Genomic DNA, 24,092 nt, shown 5'->3' on the forward strand with positions numbered 1-24,092 from the left:
CCAAAATGAGTAGCACATCGGGCTCATTACAGACGGGGTTCAACCTGTGTACCACCTACGTCATTGCAGAGCTTACAACGGCGGTGCTGAGCCACACGCCCATAACCCAATACTTGAGGCTGTCTTTTAAGAAATCCAATCGCTCCGTGGATCCGAGCAATAAGGTACTCCGCTGTCGTTACAGGAGTGTCATACACCATGCACTTCATATTTCCTCACAGAAAGTAGTCGAGAGAATTCAAATCGAGCGACCGCGCTGGTCATGGAACTGGTACACTTCTACCAATCCATCGACTTGGATATGCGACGTTGAAGTGATTCCGCACATTTACATCAAAGTGTGCTGAAGCTCCGTCGTGTTGCAGCCACATTGCCTGTCGAACTGTACTTCTCCAACAGTGTAGGCAAATGATATTTAATAAATGTGCAGTAGATCAGTCTTGCCAGTCTGTTTGGCAGTAGATATGGCCCAATGATATGGTCACCAATTATCCCAGTTCTGATGTTATTACCGAGTCTGTGTTGGTGATTTCGAATCACCTGCGCACGCGGATTTTGGTCCGCCCAAACTTGCATGTTGTGCAAGTTTAATGCGTCGGCTCTAGTAAAAGTGCACTTATCTGTGAATAGCACCAGGCTCGGAAATTGTGGATGGAATCTGCATTTCTGTAAATACCACTGCGCAAACTGTACTTGCCGTGGGTAGTCCTCGTCTCGTAAAGCCTGTACTTTCTTCAGATGTTATGCATGGAGCTGCTGTAATGGACAACACGCCACATGGTATTTTTACCTGTGTGCAGCGACTGTGCCACTTGCCGAGTGCTGGTGGATGGGTCCACTTCGAAAATTGTCAGCAGGTCCTCCTCAAATTGCAGTGTTCTTGATGAGCGTGGACGAACCGCAATACGTTTTGGCATCTAACAGAGGACAAACAGTATAATTGGGTAGAACTTATTCTCAAGTATTGAGCACATAGCCCTACTACTTTACTGTACAATGGACACACTTCAGGCAGAAAGAACCCACCTGAAACTTTCCGGGTTCTCTTAGTCGTATCTCTATGGCCGCGAACGTGTAATGATGTGGGGGTACGTCTGTTTGGAAAACGTTCCGCATACAACCTTGCAGCCACTCTAACACTGCAATCCACTTTGCCTTATGTAAGCACCGTGTCGGTAATTTCCGCAGCTGTGTGATGATACATGTTGCAATGTTGTTAAAAACGTTGCTGCACTGGCAGGCTACAGTACACAAGTAACGCAGTAGGTTGCGCACCAAGGACTGTGTGGAGGAATGTAGCGAATGGGCAGGAATGTTATTAGGCTGAGATAGTCCATCCGCAATACACAGATGACTAAACGATTGCGTACGTTGCTTATTAAGATACCACATCGGAACAAATTATCAGAACCGTTCTCCGAATTCGACGCACCCCAGCACCCACACCGTGCATTGCTTGAGACGGGCTCCTTCTTGATAACCGATCAGTCCGCCATCCCGCACAACATACCAAGACTTGTCGGTATTTATTGGGAACACCCAGTAAATAAATCCTTACTTTCTCCGCCTCTCTTTTTATTGCTATCACGACACCATACTGAATAATAGAAGGCTGGGAGGAACCCCCTGCAGCATGCCTTTAGTCTGAGTAATCCTTTTAGATATTGCTACATTGTCCTAGATTATGACTGTGATGCTCTTCAACATGTTATGGACCAAGTTAGAGAGAACCTTACTTTCCTCGACTTAAGTACCGTATCAAGTTTCCAAGAGATTGTTTTCCCGTTCGATGTGTCAAATGTCTTTGGGAAATAACTGAACAGAGTAGGGACTTCCCATTTGGTAGTCTGAGGGAGTTATCTATGTCGTCTATTCGATTAGTTATTGCGTGTGCCGCGCTTCTGACTCTTCTGAAACCAAACTACTCTTCCCGGATGTTTGTGTCTATTCCTTTGCTTAGTCTATCCGCTGCGAGTTTTTAAGTAGCTTCAATGAGTTGTTCTCCAATGCAACACCCCGTATAGGAGTTGGGATCCTGTGGGTCTCCTTTCCCTTTATAGACCATATTTTTGCTTCCGAGGGGAGCGCCGATATAAGGCATTGAGCCCCACTATGTTATTCAAGCTCGTTGAGTGAATTTAATTGCATTAATAAGTAGGCAACAGGTGTACATGTTCACATGTAAGCTACTTACCGGTGTATTGAAACTCATATTCCTTCCTTATTCTTTCTTCGTAAATAGGAAAAACCACCCCCAAACATTACGCGGGTATTCCCATTCTGCCACACAGTAGTTTGCCGAAGCATTAATTAGAAATCTGCATAAACAGAACATAAAACAAAACTGTACGTAACACAGTCATATGCATGTTTACAGTGGCTCTGTAGTGACGTAAGATGGCTGTGGTCGTAAGTTTCCGGCTTCACAAGAACCCGTGCTACGAGATAGGGCGATAGGGCGCTGCCAGTCTATTTACTATATGTCTGTAGTTTGCGGCGGTGCGTGTGCTGCTGCCAAACGGTGGAACAAGACGCTAGTTACAGGTCACCACCTTCAAAAGTGAATTGTGGACCAAACTCGGAGGTACAAAAGATAAAGTGTAAAACAATATAGAATCCCCCTCGTAGACTAACATCTTTGATATGTGAATATAAACTTATGAACTGTATTTAAAATGTACGTTAACCGTACATGGCCATTCGCTGCTATAAATACCGTACATTTCTTCTTCTTCTTCTTCTTCTTCTTCTTCTTCTTCTTCTTCTCCTCCTCCTTCCTCTTTTGTTCAATGAGGCCTGCTAAGTACTACGTGTCAATTTCAATTCAGTTCTCATACTTTGTTGTTTTCTCTTTCGTTCCTTCCAATATGCTTTCATCCTTTCACGATGCTGTTTCTTTCTGTCCTCGGACCACTTCGCACCAGGCTTGTTGTTCAATCTTCCTTGGAATCCTTCCATATTTACTACCCTCTTTCTAAAATATCTCTGTCAATAATTTATTCTTCTCTTATATTATTTCTTTCTAAATCTTTCTTTACTTCTTGAATCCAGCCAGTTGTTGCTTTTTTGTCCCAAAGTAGGGGAATGTGGGGGGGGGGGGGGGGATGGCGCCACTCGAGGGAATTCCGTCACCCTTCAAATCTAACGTACTGCAACTGTAAGACGTGAGCCGATAAATGCAAACTCTAGTGGAATAAGATGTAAATATAGTGCACTAGCTTCCGGTCGGCCGATAGAGCACTGTTTCTTATAGTTCAAGTATATACAATTTCACCTCTTTCGATGTAATTTCTACAATCTAATTGAAGAGAGGTAAGTGAGTTTGAATTTCAAGTCATGAATAGAAGCATGACATACTTTGAAATATTTACTATTAAAGAGTGTGTTAAGATCTTATTTTGTGTTGATAATTTTATTGGTTATGTGGCAATGTGCCGCAAAATGTTTCGTACGATATGGGGCAATACCGCCACTCCTACACAGGGGAACGCCGCCAGGGTGGCGGTATTAAACCGAAATGAATTCACTGGGAAGTAATCGGAATTATTTTTTTCAGATGCCACGCGTTAGGAAAAGGACAACAGATAAAAGAAAGTGGCCAGAGGAAAGTTTGAAAGAAGATATTAATGCTGTGCGGACTGGCAACTCAGTAAAAAGCACAGCGAATAAATGTAACATTCCTAGGTCTACTTTGGAAGACCGACTGGAAACAAACACAACAGACAAAGGAATTCTACGAAGAAAGCCCCTATTCACTCCAGAACAAGAAAAGGAATTTGCTGATCATGTATTATTGCTGTCAAAGTTACTTGTTGGCATTTCTCTTAACGGACTTAGGCGTTTGGCATTTGAATTAGTGGAAGGAAATAGGGAATAAGGGAACAAAATTAGCTGGCCCTGATTGGGTCTACGGTTTCGTGAAGAGATATCACGGAGTATGTCTGCCTAAACCAGAAGTTACGAGTCTTAATTACATTTCCGCATTTAACAAAGTTGCGGTGGACCTTTTCTTCGCAAATCTGGAAACAGTACAGGTCAAATTCAAATTCCTAGCACCTAGAATCTATAATGTAAATCTATAATGTATAATCTATAATGTAAATGAGACCAAAAGGTTAGAAGCAAGTGGGAGCAGCTACACGTTGGGAGAAAAGAAAGAATGTGACCGCAGTTCTTGCTATGAGTGCTACAGGAAACAACATCCCTCCTATGTCTATTTATCCACGCCAGCGAATACCCAGCATTTACAGAAGGGAAGACCCCGTGATGCAACTTACGGATGTTCAAAGAATGGTTGGATAAATGAGAAACTATTTATGGAATGGCTCCAGCATATCCAGAAGCACACTCGACCAACCGCTGATGACTGCATTGCTCATATTGGATAACCACTCCAGCCACAAAACTTAAGGAGTGCATAATTACTGCAGAACGGATCACATCCATATTGTGTCACTTCCACCCCCATTCATCGCATCGACTCCAACCCTTGGACATCTCCTTCTATGGACCTCTGAAAAACGCCTTTAATAGAGAATGTGAACTCTACATGAAATCTTACAACAGCCAGAACGTAAAAATCACACCATATGAATTGGCAGAAATTTTCAACCGAAACTACATTCGCGTGCCTACATTGGAGAAGGTCGTCAGAGGATTTTTGACAACATGAATTCATCCTTTAGATCCTAATAAATTTGAAGAAGATGGTTTTATTTCTGCACGTCATACTGATTTCACAGTTTGCATTGAAGATGATGAAGAACGGCAGAAATCATGTAGACCTGCATCATATCAACCTCCAGTGCCAGAATCTACACCCCAAAATACACATATGAAAACGGAACCTAAAGCTTCAACATCGGGAGAAATGATAAAGGGAGCCAGTCTTCTTGTTCTCACTGGACTATAAGTTCTATTACCCCACTACCCTGTTATCATTACACAACACAGTACACGAAATGTACTCGCAGATACTTACCTCACTTACCTCTCTTCAAAAATTGCGTGGATGGACTGGAACGAACTAAATAGTTCGGAGCTGGACCCGTGCTTAAAAAAGCGGACCGAAAGGACAGAAAGGCAGGGACCCGTATCCCCCATGACTAAAAGGATGGATCAAAAGAAAATGGGGTTTATTACGAACACACACAATATTAAAATGAAAGCAGAAATGGGAAACTGCTTTAAAAGTTACTTACATAACTGCAGAAAAATAGAACATCAAGTAGTATCCCGTTCAATGACACAGTAAGTTTTGTGTTACACGGCGACAGTTCACACGATCGCACTATTCACTTCTGTTAGACCTCATAAAAATCCAAACTCGTTTCAGAAAAATAATGTGACGTGGAACACGTTATCGAAGTAATCAGAAAATAGAACCACGAAAGGGTTAATGCAGTCGTACTAACGCGGACCGCGCACAGGTGATAAAGGACTACCAAAATACAATCACATGGAACCGTTCTTGTAACTGTGGCACGTAAAATAAAATAAAATGAATGAATAACTGGGAGCAGTAATCAGGAATCTCGAAATATTTACGTCAATCAAAATAATGACTCCCAGCAGAGAGCCGAGCCTTGAAACAAGTAAATCCGCGATAATAGCCATTCGTAGATCAAGAAGCACATTTTAAATCCCAGTTTGTTCATCATTTTCGACTCCTCCATCGTTTGTATCACGAGCAGACCAGCTCAAGGATCATAACACTCGGAGAGCGAGAGACAGACTGTGTATCAACACAGATGGCTAGAGCGCCATCTTCAATGAGAAACTATAAGTTTCACGTCACATTCGGGTAATGTTATCGCTAATGGCGACAACGACAGTCAAGGAGAAGTAGGAATAAAGGGAATGCATCACCAAGGCAGGCTTGGTTCGCACAAAGTGTAAAACAAATCTCTCCAGTACCTAAGCCATGTTCATCCAAATCAGGACAGAGGAGGGCCACAAGAAGGCGGCCTTCGGAAATCATAACTTCGACTCCAATGAAAGACAACTTTCAAGACATCGTCAAGAAGAAAGCCGTTAAGAACACAGTCATACAAGAAAGGAAGAAGTGGAAAATGTCCAGCAAAACTTCTAAGCATACTATGAAGGCATGCAGTATAGGTCTTACCTTTGAATCATCATCGTCTTCAGATGAGGAGGAGATAGATGAAAAAATATTTGTGTGATGACGATGATGACATTGACCCTGTGTGCATTGATGTTGATATTAACGTTTGTGTGATTTGTGAGGAAATTGGAAAAAAATAATGAATTGTGGTTCCGATGCACCGTATGTTCCAGATACGCTCATTCAGAATGTAGTGGTAAGGAAATAGCTGAAAAGTATGTGTGTGACTTTTTTTGTTCCTGGGGTAGGGCTGTAGTGGCACTGAAATGACAGAATGCTATATAACGTATGTGACTTTAATCTGTCTTCTTAGTGTAGGCCTAAAAACAAATGATAAATCTGTAATTTATAAATTCTAAGAAATGTAATGTCTTATTTGCAAGTAATGTGTATATTTGAAGCAGGTGGCGGCATTTCCCCAACTTGCGGGGTAATTTCGCCTTTTACCGGAGTTTGAATATATTGTATTTACTCCTATGAAGGTTCATTTTCTAAACTTTGAAAGGTGACGATTCATTATTTTTTCCAATTTCTTCACAAATCACACAAACGTTAATATCAACATCAATCCACACAGGGTCAATGTCATCATCGTCATCACTAGGACCTCGCACGCCTCAGTAGCGTAGCGGTTAGCACTATTAGCTGCCGTGCTCGGGGGCCCGAGTTCGATTCCCGGTACTGCCAGAAATTTAAGAATGGCAGGAGGGGTGGTATGTGGTTAAAATGGTACATGCAGCTCACCTCCATCGGGGGTGTGCCTGAAAAGAGATGCACTACCTGGGGATGAGGCTACGAGTTTACTAAGACCTCAACGAAGTATACTTGTGTACTAGTAGTATAGATATATTTTGAAAATCCTTTTTTGTTAATGTGGAATCTTCCATTCTGTATATATGTCTACAAAGTTGTAATCTCTTTTTCCTTATGGTTTCTGTTATGTTTTATATGTTCTTCTATATTTCATCATTAGATTTTAATTTCCATACCTACTTCTGTGTCCACAGGGGCTAAATTTTTCTCAAGATTCTCTTTTCTAGTACCTCAAGTTTATCTGATCTAAAGTTTAGTACCAGGCATTCACTTACATAAAGGCATTCCGATTTCATCACTTTAGTATAGTGCCTTATTTTAGATTTTCTGACAATACAGCAAAATCGCCTGCAAATGCTAGGCAGTTAATTCAATGCCTTTGATTTTTTTGTTTTTTCTCCCAATGAAGTTACCGGCAAAATTTGGTGTTCTTTGAGTTTTACATTCCAAAATCTTACAATTTTTTCTAGAACACAGTTGTGACAAACTGTCACCTTGCCGTACCCCTGTATTTATCTTCATAGGTTTTGTTATCTTACCCATAAATTTCGCTTTTGTAGTTATTATAAATGTCAAATTCTCATTGGCGAAAGTATAGAGTCATTTGGGGTAAACGTTTGAAGATATCGGGATAATTTCATTTGTGCATGTTGGTGACACTGATAACAATATATTTCAGAATCTCGCGTGGAAAAAATAAAATTTATTTGCATGTTGGTGACATTTGACTAGAAGCGGGAGTGAAGCCTTGCGTAGATTTTTAATATCAGGCGAACAGTCTGAGGATCTGGATAATTTAAAGTGAGGCTTTTTACCACATTTGTCATTTGGAACCATGGATAGACAGAGAAGAACTTACAAGACCAGAGGCTTCAACTACTGCGATGATATTGTTCGCACCCAAAGGGCTCGGGTACGAAATGAAGAGAGACGAATGTTACGAAGGGGATCGTTTGTGAGAAACCGATCTTTGGAAGTTTCGGAGGAAGAAACGAAAGGTATTTTTTTATATGATTCTTAGTTAGGATTTTAACATTCTGAATAATGTCCGTGAAATATATTGTAATGCATTGTTACCGTCATATAAATGTTTTGTTGCTTTGTATTTCTCCATCTGTCCCGGCAGAGTACTAGATTATAGTTGGTTGTATGACTCTGATCATGCGATGCAAATGAATGGAGACTATCCGTGTCTTAATACCCTGTTAACAGTATTTGTATGCTGGTGATATGGTTCTACGATCACACGATGTTAAAGAGCTACAAAAAGCACTGAATGCACAGGAGAAGTGGACAGATAGAAATGAATTGCAAGTGAACACTGAAAAGACTGTCTACATGATTTTCAGAAAGGGAGGACAAATACCATCAAGTGACCAGGTTATTTATAAAGCGGAGGCATTAAACAACGTAAACGGTTTTAAATATCTGGGCGTGACGATGCATGCAATGGAGACTATCTGTGTCTTAATGCCCTGTTAACAGTATTTGTATGCTGGTGATATGGTTCTAGGATCACACGATGTTAAAGAGCAACAAAAAGCACTGAATGCACAGGAGAAGTGGACAGATAGAAATGAATTGCGAGTGAACACTGAAAAGACTGTCTGCATGATTTTCAGAAAGGGAGGACAAATACCATCAAGTGACCAGGTGATTTATAAAGCGGAGACATTAAACAACATAAACGGTTTTCAATATCTGGGCTTGACAATGCAGACAATCTCCTTTAGACTTCATATTAGGCTACATGCTGCAGCAGCTATGAAAGCAATATTTGACATCAAGAACATAAATATATTATCTCTTAAGACGGCCATGATCTTGTTTGACGCAAACATAATTCCTATTTTAATATGGACTGGAAATAATTTGGGATAAGCTAACAAAGAATGACCTACACACTAGAAAAAATCAAATACCGATTCTTAAAGACAATCCTCTGTGTGTCCAGATTTACTAGATCAAGACTGGTTTATGAACTTGCAAATGAGCCTCTTTTAATTGAAGATTTGAGATCCAAGCTCGCTCTACCTTATACAGACCATTGGAAGAAACTCTTGGATGAAAGATTGGCCAGATGGAATAATATTTGTACTGAATTCTACTCGACTGAAGCAATGACAAATAGATCTTGGACCATTACAAACCAGGATCTTCGACATTTTGTCAATTCTATGGCAATTCATGGGTACCACTATAAACTCTGCAAAACTAAGATCTTTCATGAACATGATGATAGTTGTGTGTGTGTGTGTGTGTGTGCACTGTGTGATTTGACTTGTCCTCGTTATCATGTTGTGGAATGCTCTAAGCGAAATAGGCCTATAATAGACTTATGCTTAAATGACATGTAATCGCTTTATATACACAAACTGTGTGCTCAATTAAATTATTATTTCCTTCAGAATAACGAGCAAAATACTTTTTAAGAGACTGTGTTATTGCATTCTGAACGTGTGCTTTATAATGTATCTTCATGTGTGAACTAGTGATGCTAAAATACCCCGTAAATGGCGTTAAAGACATTCTTAAGAACGTGAGATAAAACTCCTGTTGAATGGGTGCTGATATGCATGATTTACATCAAACAAGCTAGCATATATATCTAAACACTGGCGATTATTTATATTTAAAGAAAAGAAAACCCGACCTGGGTCGAAATTCCGTATGTCTTATCATACTTTTATAGCATGATAAGGATGTAATATGTTTGAAATCTTAAGTGAAATAGGGGAAGAGGGGACACAGTGTTACACTATTTTTAATTTTTTATGCAGCAGTGAAATATCAATTGGAACTAAACAGACGAAAGCTTGTATGTATTTCTTAAAGTCTTACCTACCTCATTCAGTTGGTCAGATGCTCAAATTATTACGTTTACTTGCAGTATTTACAGTTTTAGGTAAGGATGCAACATGTAACACTGCCCCGGTAGTGGGGCCTGGGGTACAGTGTTACATTATGACTGCAACATTGCATATAAGATTTAAATAGAAGTTTTCAGTATATTTGCTTGCCAAGTCTAAATTACATCAGCATAGGTAAAGATTAAACATTTTATAGCGAATAATTACCGGACCTTATTTGATTTTTAATACATAAAAAACTTACTTTAAAAATTATTTTAGGTACAAGCTGGGTTATACTCTTAATTCAGTGGTCAGAAAAGTAACATTACTGAAGAGTACATGGCAGTTTAAATGTTTCATAGTACAAGAATTATGCAAATAACACAATGTTGTTTGATACAGAAAAAATGACAAATATGTACAACAATTTAAAGCTATTTTAGCCATGGATACATAGCTAAATCAACAGGGAAGATCAACACTTTGACATTCCATGATATGTCTCCTGATGGATGTAGGAAAGGTAGTTTGGATACAGTGTTTTTTTTTTTTTCAAATTAATACATCACATTTGTTCTAGAAAATTTGAAAGAAGGAAAGAGTATCTTAACATATGACACTTCAGTGTCATCATCATGTTGGTTTACAACTTCACCAATAGAATAAATTTTATTTCCTTTAAGTTGTCCTTCAATTAACACAAAATCACCATTCTTAATATCTGAAGGATCTAAATCCGCATCCGGTGTTTTGTTTGGAAGTCATCAAGAGATGCTGTCATTCCTTTCATCATATGTGGGGGAATTTTCTTCATCTGTAGATGACATGTCAAGACACATAGAAAGATTCACTCTTGCTTTAGGCATGTGTGTCCTTTTGGAATTTGTTTGTTTCTTTCGGTTCATGAGCTCTTCCGTCACTTTTCTTTTAATAGGGGTGTCTGTCAAGATTTGACTACCACAGCGTCGTTTAGTTCCTTCAGATTTCCTAGGTGGGGCTTTAGGAAAAGGTCTAATTTCTTGTGATGATACTACTTTTACAATACCTGATGAAGGTTGCAAGGGGGTTCTGGTGTAAATGAGCAAAATTTGGTGGGTGTCACTGGAAAATGATGACGTGGAGGGTAAACTGTGAACAAGGTCACTTTGTGAGGTGGAAGGAGCTTCTGATGCTTGGGGTAGACTGGAAACAGTGCTCTCAGATGCCTGATCAGGGTCAGATCTATCAGTGACAAAAGAGAAAATGATCAGGACCATAGATGTCTCTATTTAAGGGCCATATACCAGTGGAGCGACATCCACTGGTGATAATAGAAGGTGTAAAGGCTTTAGGATAACCTCGGCCAGGAAGTTCTGCAATATTGTAAATTGAAATGGTCTGACCAGGATCTGTTAGCATCCAGTCATCACATGCATTATTAAAATGGAGTTTTGAAGACTTGTAAACAGTCTTGTCTAAAGGCTGTAGTATCCCACTAGTATGGGGAGGTAAAGTTAATAGGATAATTCCATTTTCCTTGCAAAGATCTAGAGAATCTATTGTTGTATTTGATTCGTGATTGTGTTGTGTTTGAGTCATGTCCATAGACTGGTTTGATGCAGCCTTCCATGCCACCCTATCCTGTGCTAACCTTTTCATTTCTACGTAACTATTGCATCCTAAATCTGCTCTAATCTGCTTGTCATATTCATACCTTGGTCTAACCCTACCGTTACCACCTACACTTCCTTCAAAAACCAACTGAACAAGTCCTGGATGTCTTAAGATGTGTCCTATCATTCTATCTCTTCTTCTCGTCGAATTTAGCCAAATCGATCTCTCACCAATTCGATTCAGTATCTCTTCATTCGTGATTCGATCTATCCATCTCACCTTCAGCATTCTTCTGTAACACCACATTTCAAAAGCTTCTATTCTCTTTCTTTCTGAGGTAGTTATCGTCCAGGTTTCACTTCCATACAATGCCACGCTCCACACGAAAGTCTTCAAAAACATCTTTCTAATTCCGATATCAATGTTTGAAGTGAGCAAATTTCTTTTCTTAAGAAAGCTCTTCCTTGCTTGTGCTAGTCTGCATCTTATGTCGTCCTTACTTCTGCCATCGTTAGTTATTTTACTACCCAAGTAACAATATTCCTCTACTTCCTTTAAGACTTCATTTCCTAATCTAATATTTCCTACATCACCTGCCTTCCTTCGACTGCACTCCATTACTTTTGTTTTGGACTTATTTATTTTCATCTGGTACTCCTTAACCAAGACTTCATCCATACCATTCAGCAACTTCTCGATCTAATGCAGTCTCAGATAAAATAACAATATCATCGGCAAATCTCAAGGTTTTGATTTCCTCTCCTTGGACTGTGATTCCCTTTCCAAATTTCTCTTTGATTTCCTTTACTGCCTGTTCTATGTAAACATTGAAAAGGAGAGGGGACAAACTGCAGCCTTGCCTCACTCCTTTCTGGATTGCTGCTGCTTTTTCAAAGCCCTCGATTCTTATCACTGCAGACTGATTTTTATACAGATTGTAGATAATTCTTCGTTCTTGGTATCTGATCCCTATCATCTTCAGAATCATAAATAGCTTGGTCCAATCAACATTATCGAATGCCTTTTCTAGATCTACGAATGCCATGTACATGGGCTTGTCCTTCTTGATTCAATCCTCTAAGATCAGACGTAAAGTCAAGATTGCTTCACGTGTTCCTACATTTCTTCTGAAGCCAAATTGATCTTCTCCCAACTCAGCTTCAACTTGTTTTTCCATTCTTCTGTAAACAATACGTGTTAAAATTTTGCAGACATGAGATACTAAACTAATGGTGCGGTAGTTTTCACACCTGTCAGCACTGGCTTTCTTGGGAATAGGTATAACAACATTCTGCCGAAAATCAGATGGGAATTCTCCTGTCTCATACATCTTGCACACTAAATGAAATAACCTTGCCATGCTGGTTTCTCCTAAGGTAGTCAGTAATTTAGAGGGAATGTCATCAATTCCAGGTGCCTTGTTCCTATTTAGGTCACTCACAGCTCTGTCAAACTCTGACCTCAAAATTGGGTCTCCCATTTCATCAGCATCAACAGCCTCTTCATGTTCCAGAACCAAATTATCTACATCTTTACTTTGATACAACTGTTGGATATGTTCCTGCCATCTTTCTGCTTTGTCTTCTTTCCCTAGAAGTGGCTTTCCATCTGAGCTCTTAATATTCATACACCTAGATTTCCTTTCTCCAAAGGTTTCCTTGATTTTCCTGTATGCAGCATCTACTTTTCCCAGGACCATACAGCCTTCGACATCCTTGCACTTCTCCTTCAGCCATTCTTCCTTAGCTACCTTGCACTTTCTATCCACTTGGTTCTTTAATCGCCTGTATTCTTTTCTGCCCTCTTCATTTCTAGCATTCTTGTATTTTCGTCGTTCATCAATCAGGTCTAGTATCTCCTGAGTTATCCACTAATTCTTAGTTGATCTTTTCTTCCTTCCTAACATTTCTTCAGCAGCCCTACTGACTTCATTTTTCATGACGCTCCACTCTTCCTCTATAGTGTTTCCTTCAGCCTTTTCATTTAGTCCTTTTGCAACATGTTCCTTGAAACAATCCCTCACACTCTTTTCTTTCAACTTGTCTAGATCCCATCTTTTTGCATTCTTTCCTTTCTTCAATTTCTTCAACTTCAGATGGCATTTCATGACTAACAAGTTGTGGTCAGAGTCCACATCTGCTCCTGGGAAAGTTTTGCAATCTAACACCTGGTTTCTGAATCTCTGCCTAAACATAATGAAGTCTATTTGATACCTTCCAGTGTCTCCAGGTCTCGTCCACGTATAAAGCCGTCGTTTGTGGTGTTTGAACCAAGTATTGGCAAGGACTAAATTATGATCAGTGCAGAATTCAACCAGCCGACTTCCTCTTTCGTTCCTTTGTCCCAATCCAAATTCTCCTACTGTACTACCTTCTCTTCCTTGGCCTACCACTGCATTCCAGTCTCCCATCACAATTAGATTCTCGTCACCTTTTACATATTGTATTAAATCTTTTATCTCCTCATATATTCTTTCCGCTGAACTAGTAGGCATATAGACCTGCACTACTGTGGTGGGCATTGGTTTGGTGTCTATCTTGATGACAATAATTCTTTCACTATGCTGGTCGTAGTAGCTTACCCGCTGCCCTATTTTCTTATTCATTATTAAACCAACTCCTGCATTTCCCCTGTTTGATTTCGTGTTGATAATTCGGTAGTCGCCTGACCAAAAATCTTGTTCTTCCTGCCAACGTACTTTACTTGTACCAACTACATCTAACTTTAGCCTATCCATCTCCCTTTTCAGATTCTCTAACCTACCACAACGATTCAAACTTCTAACATTCCACGCTCCGACTCGCCGAATGTCAGTATCCATCTTCCTGATGATTGCCCCCTCTCGTGTAGTCCCCACCCGGAGGTCCGAATGGGGGACTATTTTACTTCCGGAATATTTTACCTGGGAGGAAGCCATCATCAGTACATCATTCATACAGAGAGAGCTGCATGTCCTCGGGAGGTAGTTACGGCTGTAGTTTCCCGTTGCTTTCAGCCGTGTAGCAGTATCAACACAGCTAAACCATGTTGAGTATTATTACAAGGCCGTATCAGTCAATCATCTAGACAGCCGCCCTTGCAACTACCGAAAGGCTGCTACCCCCCTTTCGATGAACCATTCGTTAGTCTGGTCTCTCAACAGATACCCGTCCGATATGGTTGCACCTGCGGCTCGGCTATCTGCATCATTGGGACACGCAAGCCTCCCCACCGGTACAAGGTCACATGGTTCGCAGAGGAGGGATTCGTGATTATCTAGAATTAATAACACTTTATGATCTGGAGAACTTTTAGCATGGAGTTGAAAATGCTTCAGTATTTCAATGAACACCCTGCAATCAATGTCTGGTTTGTGAAATAGCTTGTTAATACACAGCTTGTAGTGAAAGCAGTGTACTGAAAGTCTGGCTATCACATGTGTTTGCTTCTGGTTCTCTCTGGTCCAGGACTTCTCCACCCTAGCAGGCGAGCTGTAGAATTCCAGCTGTATTTCTTCTCTCTTCTTATTTCGGTTCCTTAGTAGCTCTTGATATGGTCCTGTTGATAGTAGGTGGTGTTGGATCCTAATATCCTCTATGAAGTAGGTTTCTCCCATCATCTCGTATATGTCATGAGGTGTCTGTCTTCCCTACTCCCATTGCTCTTTTCGTGTACATAGCCTTCACCTTTTCAATTTTGGTTAATTCACCTATTTTTAACTTTTTCCAGATGATCTGTATGCCGTAGATGATGATCGGGGCTATAGCACTTCTAAATAGTGCCATCGCCTTGCTGATAGACAGGTTCCTGATATTCTTTATATTGCCCTGATTGCTGCTGCTGTCCTGTCGTCTATGTGAAGACTGTATGACGATGATGCTGTTGTTTGCAGTGTAACTCCTAGGTGCTTGAATTTGTTAACTCTCTTTACTGGATTGCCTGAAAACACAATTTTGTCAGTCACTGCTGCATTTTCACCCTTCCTAAAAGTCAACTGTACAGTTTTCTCTTGGTTTATAGTGACATCGTTTTCCCTGGCCCATTTCTCCACCGCGTTAATTGCTTCTTGTACTTTTGTCCATATAGGAGACCTGATCACCATATCATCTGCATATAGAATTATAGTTGTATTCAAGTTCTCCTTAATGATTTTCATGATTTCTGCTGTTTAGATGTTAAATAATGTAGGACTGATAGGGTCCACCTGCAATACGCCATTCGTTTGAATAATCTGTTTCGATGCTTCCACGTTATTTATACATGTGTAGTTATACATCAAGAGATCTTCTGTTATCCTTGCAATTGGGTGGTCCTTTCTAGTCATTCCTTTAAGTTTCTCGATAAGCTTCTTCCTGTATACCAGGTCGAACGCTTTCCTGTAGTCTACAAATACAACATAATACTTGCCCCCGGGGTGTCTAAGGGAGTCTTCTATTTGCTCTGATAGGTAGGAAATTGTTTGTAATGTACTTCCGACTTTCCTGAATCCAAATTGACATTCAGGTATTTGATTGTTGATAATTTCCAGTAGTCTTTCATTTAGAACTTTCGTGAACATCTTGAACAAAGCACTTTTCAATAGCACTCCCCTGTATGAGTCCAGGCTTGTAGTATTTCCTTTCCCTTTATAGAGAATCTTCATTGTTGCTGTTCTCCAGCTTTCGGGTATCTGTGCTAATTCTATGCATTTGTTCATTTGATCTACCCAGAGATTTTGCATAATATCCATAGATTCCTTCAGGTGCTCGATGTAGATATTGTCTGGTCCCGCTACCTTTTTCCCTCCTTTATCGCCCGCCTTACTTCCTCCTTCGTTATTGGATCATACGCGCGAACCTGTTGTATTATTGGATCATATGCCTGACCTTTCTGTTGCTGGTTTAGAATTTTGCTGAAGCAGTTTTCCCATGCCTGTATTGGACTTCTCCTGTAGTAGGTGGGTTCCTCTTCCTGAGAGCTATGAAAGGGTCTGCCCTTGCATCCTCTTCCTGTTTTCTTGCTTCTCTCTCTTTATATGGTCAGCTCTTTTCTGTTTTAGTACACGTTTGTGTTCTCTTCTTCTCTCAGCGTAGAATGTTAGGTCCGCTTGCTGTTTAGATGTTTTGGCTCTGAATAGTGCTCTTAGTGTTTCCTTTCTCTTTCTGTAGCACTCCTGGTCGAACCATCTTTGTGCTCGCCTTATCCTCCTTTCCATGATGGCTGTTTGCTTTGTTTTTGTGGATATTTCTAAAGCCTCATCTAATTTTCCCTTTTTGATAAGGTCCCTTGCCTTCTCTATTTCTCCCATACTATTCTTCAGGATTTAGAGATCCAGTTTCCTCGAGAGTATATGATTTCCTCCAACACACTTGTCTTTGTTTAGTTTCCATTTTAAACAGCTTTATAATTGGGATATGCTTCCTTATAGGTGCTTCTGAGGAGGTCCGCAGTCCTTCCTGCTTCTTTAATTGTAGCCTGTTCCCTCTGTAGAAGACAAGGTCGATTGTACTAGTTCCATTTGGGGCCATGTATGTAGGTACATGTTCGTTGTTTGCCATTTTAAAACCTTGCTCTTCTAAAGCTTCCGTAAGCAAGTCTGTCTTAGTGCTGGGTTTGTCAGTTCTGCGGTTGAAATCCCCAGCGATAAGTTGTTTCTTGTTTATTCTGTTACCTTGGATACCATTTCTATGATGTTTTCCGTTAGTTTGCCCGGTGGGATGTATATTCCTATGAGAGTGACCATTATAGTCCTAATTATTACCATATTCTCTTCTTTAGAAGTACCCTCGAGGTTTCCCAAATTGCCTTTATAGTAGCATGTGACTCCTCCTGCTGGGGTCCCAGCTGTCAGTGTCACCAATGCGTGCACTGCATAGAATGACTGCAGATTCAGTGGTTCTGTAAGAAATGTCTTGGTAAGTATTGTTCCGTCAATGTCCTTTAATGTACTTTCCTGTATGTATGGCAATGCATTCCTTAATCCTTCGATGTTCCATAGAAGTATTTTTATGGGTTTATTCAAGTGATCCTCCCTCTTCCTCATCTGTTCGTGGGGGTCCCCTCCGAAACCGAAACCTCCTCACAAATACTCCCTTCGGTCAGAAACCTGGATTCTCCACGTCAGAATGATTCTTGAATGGTATTCCCACCTTAAACGCTTTGTAGTTCCCCTTGGCATTGAGATCCTCACACAATATACCCTCTGTGATTGCATTTTATTAAGGAAGCGCATTAGAGATTCACTGGTGGTGCTCTTCTTCAGTCATCCCACATATAACCAAGCTTGTAGGTCTTCGTCCTCTTTCGTCCCTACTATGATTGGTGGTTGCGGCGAGATCTGTTCTTTTCCCTTCCTTTTCACCATTTGCGTCAATTGGCTGGTATTTCCTTCTCCCTCTGCATCTTCTGTCTGCATCCGTTTGTCTGCTTCTCGTTCTTCTGTGCTGTTCTTGTATGCATTTGGTTTAGTCATCCTATTATCTTCTGTTCCTCCTCCGTTGTTATCCTTTGTTTCTACTGGTTTAGCTTTTGGTTTTGGAATTCCTTGCATCACTTGTGGTCTCTCCTTATTCAGTGATTTTCCTATTTCCTCTATCGATGCTCCTAGCTGGTTTTGCAGGAAATCCACAATTGAGTCCACTTTCTAAGACAGCTCATCAATCGTCTCGCACATCCACAACAGCTTGCTGTTTTTTCGTCTTAATATGTCAAACTCCCCTATAGTCATGCCTGTGCACTCCTTGTGGTGCCATTTCTCACATATAGGGCTACCGTCACATTGTATCGATATATCGTCGTCCCTGACCTTATCGCATGTTCCACATAGAGTCTGGGGGCTGATGACCTTCGATGTTAGGCCCCTTAAAACAAACAGCATCATCATAGAGCCTGGTTTTCCTTTGCACCTGTCATTTCGTTTCTTGCAATCCTGATCAGTCAGTCGAAGTAACTGTATTCAATTTAAGTTAAAGAACCAGAGGTATTCAATTAAATAATTTTCAGTGCTTGAAGATATTATGTTCTATAAAAGACGTCATATTGATTTCAAACAAAATTTTACTTTTACCATGCAAAAACAATATTTTACTCACAAAAATCTGACCGATGTTGCAAATGCCTCCAAAACACAGCTGATGGTGGAAAACAAGATGGCTAACAAACTGCTGGAACAAGTGAAGGTAGAGCTACCAACAGTTAATGAATAAAGGTTATGTAACACTGTGCCCCCTCTTCTCCTACATAATCCAAGATAAAACCAGAGTCATAATTGTATTTTTGTATGGGTAGGGATGGGTGTGTGTGTGTAAGTTTTTTGAGATGTGGTGCTGACATTGATTCCTAAGAATGCCTTGGACTATAGAGTAAATACAGTAGAGACAATACGCGACACAGATTTCACCTTGCTAAAATGGGAGACAATTCGACGGTGGCGCTCCTAGTGTGAACAAATCGCGCTAAATTCAAATATCAATGGACATGTATATATGGAAATGGATAAATAAATTACGTCTAGAAAGAAAGTGGTATTGAGATATTAACTTCGAAGTTGCTAAAGCAATTCTGGATAAATGAATGAAAAATTATTTAAAAGGTTATTATTCAAAGACTGAAATTAGACACATAAACAAGATATGAAATGGGCTGCTGTGAAATGGCTTGATCTTTCATTTATGCATTACTTTTTTAGCTTTAGCATTCCTGCCTGAACTTTTACGGTTGGATTTGTCTTTTTTCTCATTTAAAAAACATTGTATGATCACATTAAGACACTTGTCAATAAAAATATTGGCACATTCCTTACACACATGATGTAATGAATTAATATTTAAAAGCTGGACAATTTTCCTCTTAACATGAAGCCTACTAACAGAAAGAAAATCTATAAAATTCTGGCTTTAATCTGAGAAGAGGGATTAAAGAAAGAAAAGTATGAAAATGTTGTCGATAGTGATGCTTTGAGGAATATTTACGTACAATTAGAGTAAAAATGTAACATACCCTTGGCTGTATAGTCGAGGATTTTTAAAGTCTCTGGCCTGGAAATGATCTGAACAGATCTTATAATTCTTATATAAGCGTAACGTCCCTTCTTTCTTGTACACCTTATCCAAATTACTTCTGTGACATTTCAAAACCCACAGATCACACCTACAACAACATAGCAGTATTGAAGGTTAACTGCTGCACTATAAAATAAAATATGCGTATTACATTTTATGCCAGTTAAAATATGGGTCGAGCAGGTCAGAAGATTATGAAATACTATAAAAATTTCTGTCACTGGAAGAATATATATGCAAACACAATAGACTTACATGTTCTTGTCACGAGGGAACCTGAAGAACGACCGCGCATTTTTCTCTACTTCGTAATTACTGCAGCCAAACACAGCACATACCTTTCCCCTCATGTTGAGAGGAGATATCAAGGAATGACACATGCTACTATTTAATTATGTCAACTCACTGAAAATGCATAAATAACACCAAAAACTTCACACAAAAATACTAGTGCTCTTATGAGAGAATCAGTACTGTTCAGGTCTATCCGCTAGAGTGAGCTCCAATAGCTGTCCCTCGATATCTTGCTCAGTGTCGCGTATTGTCTCTACTGTATTTGTATAGAGTACAAATTAGAGACGCACGCCTTGGTTGAAACCTTAAACAGGAAAAGAAATAGCTTCATTTGCCACTTGCTTCGGCATTCCGACTGACCCACCCTCTTTGAAGAGAAGCTGGAAGGTAGAAGGAGTAAAGGTAGACCAAGAGTATAATTTATACATACATACATACATTATTATAGACTGTTATGCCTTTCAGCGTTCAGTCTGCAAGCCTCTGAGAATTTACTAAACGTCGCCACAATCCTCGATTTGCAACTAGTGTTGTGGCCTCATTTAGTTCCATACCTCTTATCTTTAAATCGTTAGAAACCGAGTCTAACCATAGTCGTCTTGGTCTACCTCTACTTCTCTTACCGTCCATAGCAGAGTCCATTATTCTCCTAGGTAACCTATCCTCCTCCATTCGCCTCACGACCCACCACCGAAGCCGGTTTATGCGTACAGCTTCATCCATAGAGTTCATTCCTAAATTAGCCTTTATCTTCTCATTCCGACTACCATCCTGCCATTGTTCCCACCTGTTTGTACCAGCAATCATTCTTGCTACTTTCATGTCTGTTACTTCTAACTTATGAATAAGATATCCTGAGTCCACCCAGCTTTCACTCCCGTAAAGCAATGTTGGTCTGAAAACAGACCGATGTAAAGATAGTTTCGTCTGGGAGCTGACTTCCTTCTTACAGAATACTGCTGATCGCAACTGCGAGCTCACTGCATTAGCTTTACTACACCTTGATTCAATCTCACTTACTATATTACCATCTTGGGAGAACACACAACCTAAATACTTGAAATTATCGACCTGTTCTAGCTTTGTATCACCAATCTGACATTCAGTTCTGTTGAATTTCTTACCTACTGACATCAATTTAGTCTTCAAGAGGCTAATTTTCATACCATACTCATTGCACCTATTTTCAAGTTCCAAGATATTATACTGCAGGCTTTCAGAACAGTCTGCCATTAAGACCAAGTTGTCAGCATAGGCCAAACTGCTTACTACATTTCCACCTAACTGAATCCCTCCCTGCCATTTTATACCTTTCAGCAGATGATCCATGTAAACTACGAACAGCAAAGGTGAAAGATTACAGCCTTGTCTAACCCCTGTAAGTACCCTGAACCAAGAACTCATTCTACCATCAGTTCTCACTGAAGCCCAATTGTCAACATAAATGCCTTTGATTGATTTTAATAATCTACCTTTAAGTCCATAGTCCCCCAGTATAGTGAACATCTTTTCCCTCGGTACCCTGTCGTATGCTTTCTCTAGATCTACTAAATATAAACACAACTGCCCATTCCTCTCGTAGCAATTTTCAGTTACCTGGCGCATACTGAAAATCTGATCCTGACAGCCTCTCTGTGGTCTGAAACCACACTGGTTTTCATCCAACTTCCTCTCAACGATTGATCGCACCCTCCCCTCCAAGATGCCAGTGAATACTTTGCCTGGTATACTAATCAATGAGATACCTCTATAATTGTTGCTATCCTTCCTGTTCCCTTGCTTATAGATAGGTGCAATTATTGCTTTTGTCCAATCTGAAGGTATCTTACCAACACTCCATGCTAATTTCATTACTCTATGAAGCCATTTCTTCCCTGCCTTCCCACTCTACTTCACCATTGCAGGTCTAATTTCATCTATTCCTGCTGCCTTATGACAATGGAGTTTTCTTACCATCCTTTCCACTTCCATAAACATAATTTCACCATCATCATTTTCCTCCTCCCCCTGAGCTTGGCTGTTGCAACACCACCAGGATGATTTCCTTTTACATTGAGATGATGTTCAAAATATTCCCTCCACCTCGCCAGTGATTCCCTGGGATCTATTACGAGTTCACCTGAATTACTCAAAACACTGTTCATTTCCTTTTTCCCTCCCTTCCTAAGATTCTTTATTACTCTCCAGAAAGGTTTCCCTGCTGCTTGACGTAGCCTTTCCAGGTTATTACCAAAATCTTCCCACGACTTCTTTTTGGATTCAACAACTATTTATTTCGCTCTGTTTCTTTCATCTATGTACAAATCCCTGTCTGCCTCGGCCCTTGTCTGGAGCCATTTCTGATAAGCCTTCTTTTTACGTTTACAGGCTGCTCTCACTTCATCATTCCACCAAGATGTTCGCCTTTTCCCATCTTTACACACAGTTGTTCCTAGGCATTCCCTTACTGTTTCTACTACAGCATCCCTGTATGCCACCCATTCACTGCTAATTTATAGACAACATTAAATGCAACCACTACTATTGCCACTTCAAGCTGTTTGGCAAAGAAAGGAGACTCTTGGAAGACATGCATGTTACCCACCAACCTTAGGGTTAAGTCTGTGGGTATTAATAACTACATAACTTTCTTTCTTAAATCTAGTAATTTGTATATTTTACTAATAGAGTGTAAAAATTATTTTATTCAGTTGTAATTTTCTTTCCTATTTTTTTTTCTTTTTCTTTTCAGTTAGTAAAAAAGAATTGCTTAAGCAGAGATATGAAAAATGGAAGAAAGAGAAAGAATTGAGCAAACAGTTGAGTAAACGTGCAAACAGACCTCCATTTAAGTGTGGCTCTGTTAGACATAATGATGCTGAGCTATACAAAAATGTTGATATATCTAATAAAGTGACACGGTCAAACACAAAAGAGCAAAAGCCTCTTGCTCCAGCTGGATTTGTTTTTAAGGTTTGTTCCTTCATTTAATTTTATTTATTCAGTCTATAATCTTTCTTTTCATACATGATTTCAACTTTAAAAGGAAACGTGGAATTGCAAAATGAAAAATTAAGAAGCAGTAATAATGTCATTTGATAAATTAATAATGTGGCATACTGTAATTCATGAGAGGTCATCATCATCACTTCTTCACTCCAGCAAGCTGGGTGCGGTTGTGTACAGCCTCCTCCAATTTTCCTGTCCCTCCACAGATGTTAAGATATTTGGTGCCAGTTTACGTCTAATTTGAAGGTCCTTAAAAATCTAAACTAGTGGCCGTCGCAGCAATAGCTGCAAACAAAGACTGAAAATGAAACTGATGATAAAAGAAGCGTGAGAAAAGTAATGGAAAATATACTGAACTCCGGAAGACAGTTTATTTGCCTTTAAACTTGCACTTCCATTGTGACTATACATACGGAATTTTTGCACCTTGGCAAGTGTTTGTAACAGTCTTGATTTAATCATTTTAATAATTTGAGCTCTGACATCTGCAGTGTTTCTAAAACAGCACATCTTCTTGGGCGTCCTCTCCTAGGAACAGAACACATTTCACAAAAGAAAAGAAAAAAAAGATGCTAAAAATGACTAAAAGCAGGCAGCGGAAAAGGATATTCAGTCAAGGAATAAGTAACCATGAAAAGAAATAACCACTTACCGATAATACGTCCTTCCATCACTGCATTCCAAATTTGACACAATGGTGCTTTTGCTATGAGCAACTAATCAGTTGTGCCATAATGGTGCTGTGGAATAAAACATGCCACAATTTTCTGGTGATAACTTGATTTTACAGAGCCGTCTATCAGACTGACAGAAAGACCAGCAGAGACAACTTTTGCAGAACCATTTATAGTTAACTGCAACAACCTAAGCTTTGTATTGTTCGAATAAATGACTTTTACACAAATAAACGGCTTAATGAAATCAATATTTTTCTGGTAATCCTGAGATAAGGCTTTTCTTTTGATGTATAACACATAGGTGTTAGTATTACGACTTTCTCACAATATTGTGTTACGAGTTTCAAATTAAATATATAGATTATATCGACAAAAAAAAAACAGGGATATTCTTCGTATTATGTAAAGAATGTTGGCACGATCAGATTGGCGGAGAAAATTTTTCTTTTCGAGAAAAGGAGGCTACTTTGTTACTTCCGGGCACGCGATTCAAATCGACAAACTCGACGTACCTTTAATTCAGTGTTTCATTCCTTTTACAATGTTGTGAGTAAACAAATGCCCAATCATGTGGTGGCAGCGATGTATCTTCACATATGTTAAATAATAAAGAATGTTACTGAAACCAACAGACGAGAGGGGAAATGATGGGTGCATCGTGTGTCTTAATTACTGTGAGTTCTTATGGTGTGTGTTGTCCAATTATGGCTGCTTGATAAATAAACTGTGGATA

At 39.7% G+C, this 24,092-nt stretch overlaps 1 protein-coding gene across 1 annotated transcript in view; it reads left to right on the forward strand.

The window, feature by feature from the left end:
* The first annotated feature begins 7,632 nt into the window (after positions 1-7,632).
* LOC136867176 (uncharacterized) overlaps positions 7,633-24,092 on the forward strand; it is a 247,008-nt gene continuing 230,548 nt past the window's right edge. The window contains exons 1-2 of the mRNA XM_067144299.2: positions 7,633-7,935; positions 22,426-22,646. Coding sequence (XP_067000400.2) covers positions 7,773-7,935; positions 22,426-22,646 — 384 coding nt within the window. The 5' untranslated portion in view covers positions 7,633-7,772. The remainder of the gene's footprint in view (positions 7,936-22,425; positions 22,647-24,092) is intronic.

The sequence above is a fragment of the Anabrus simplex genome, chromosome 3 (genome assembly GCF_040414725.1).
Source record: "Anabrus simplex isolate iqAnaSimp1 chromosome 3, ASM4041472v1, whole genome shotgun sequence".
Taxonomy (NCBI): Eukaryota; Metazoa; Arthropoda; class Insecta; order Orthoptera; family Tettigoniidae; genus Anabrus; species Anabrus simplex.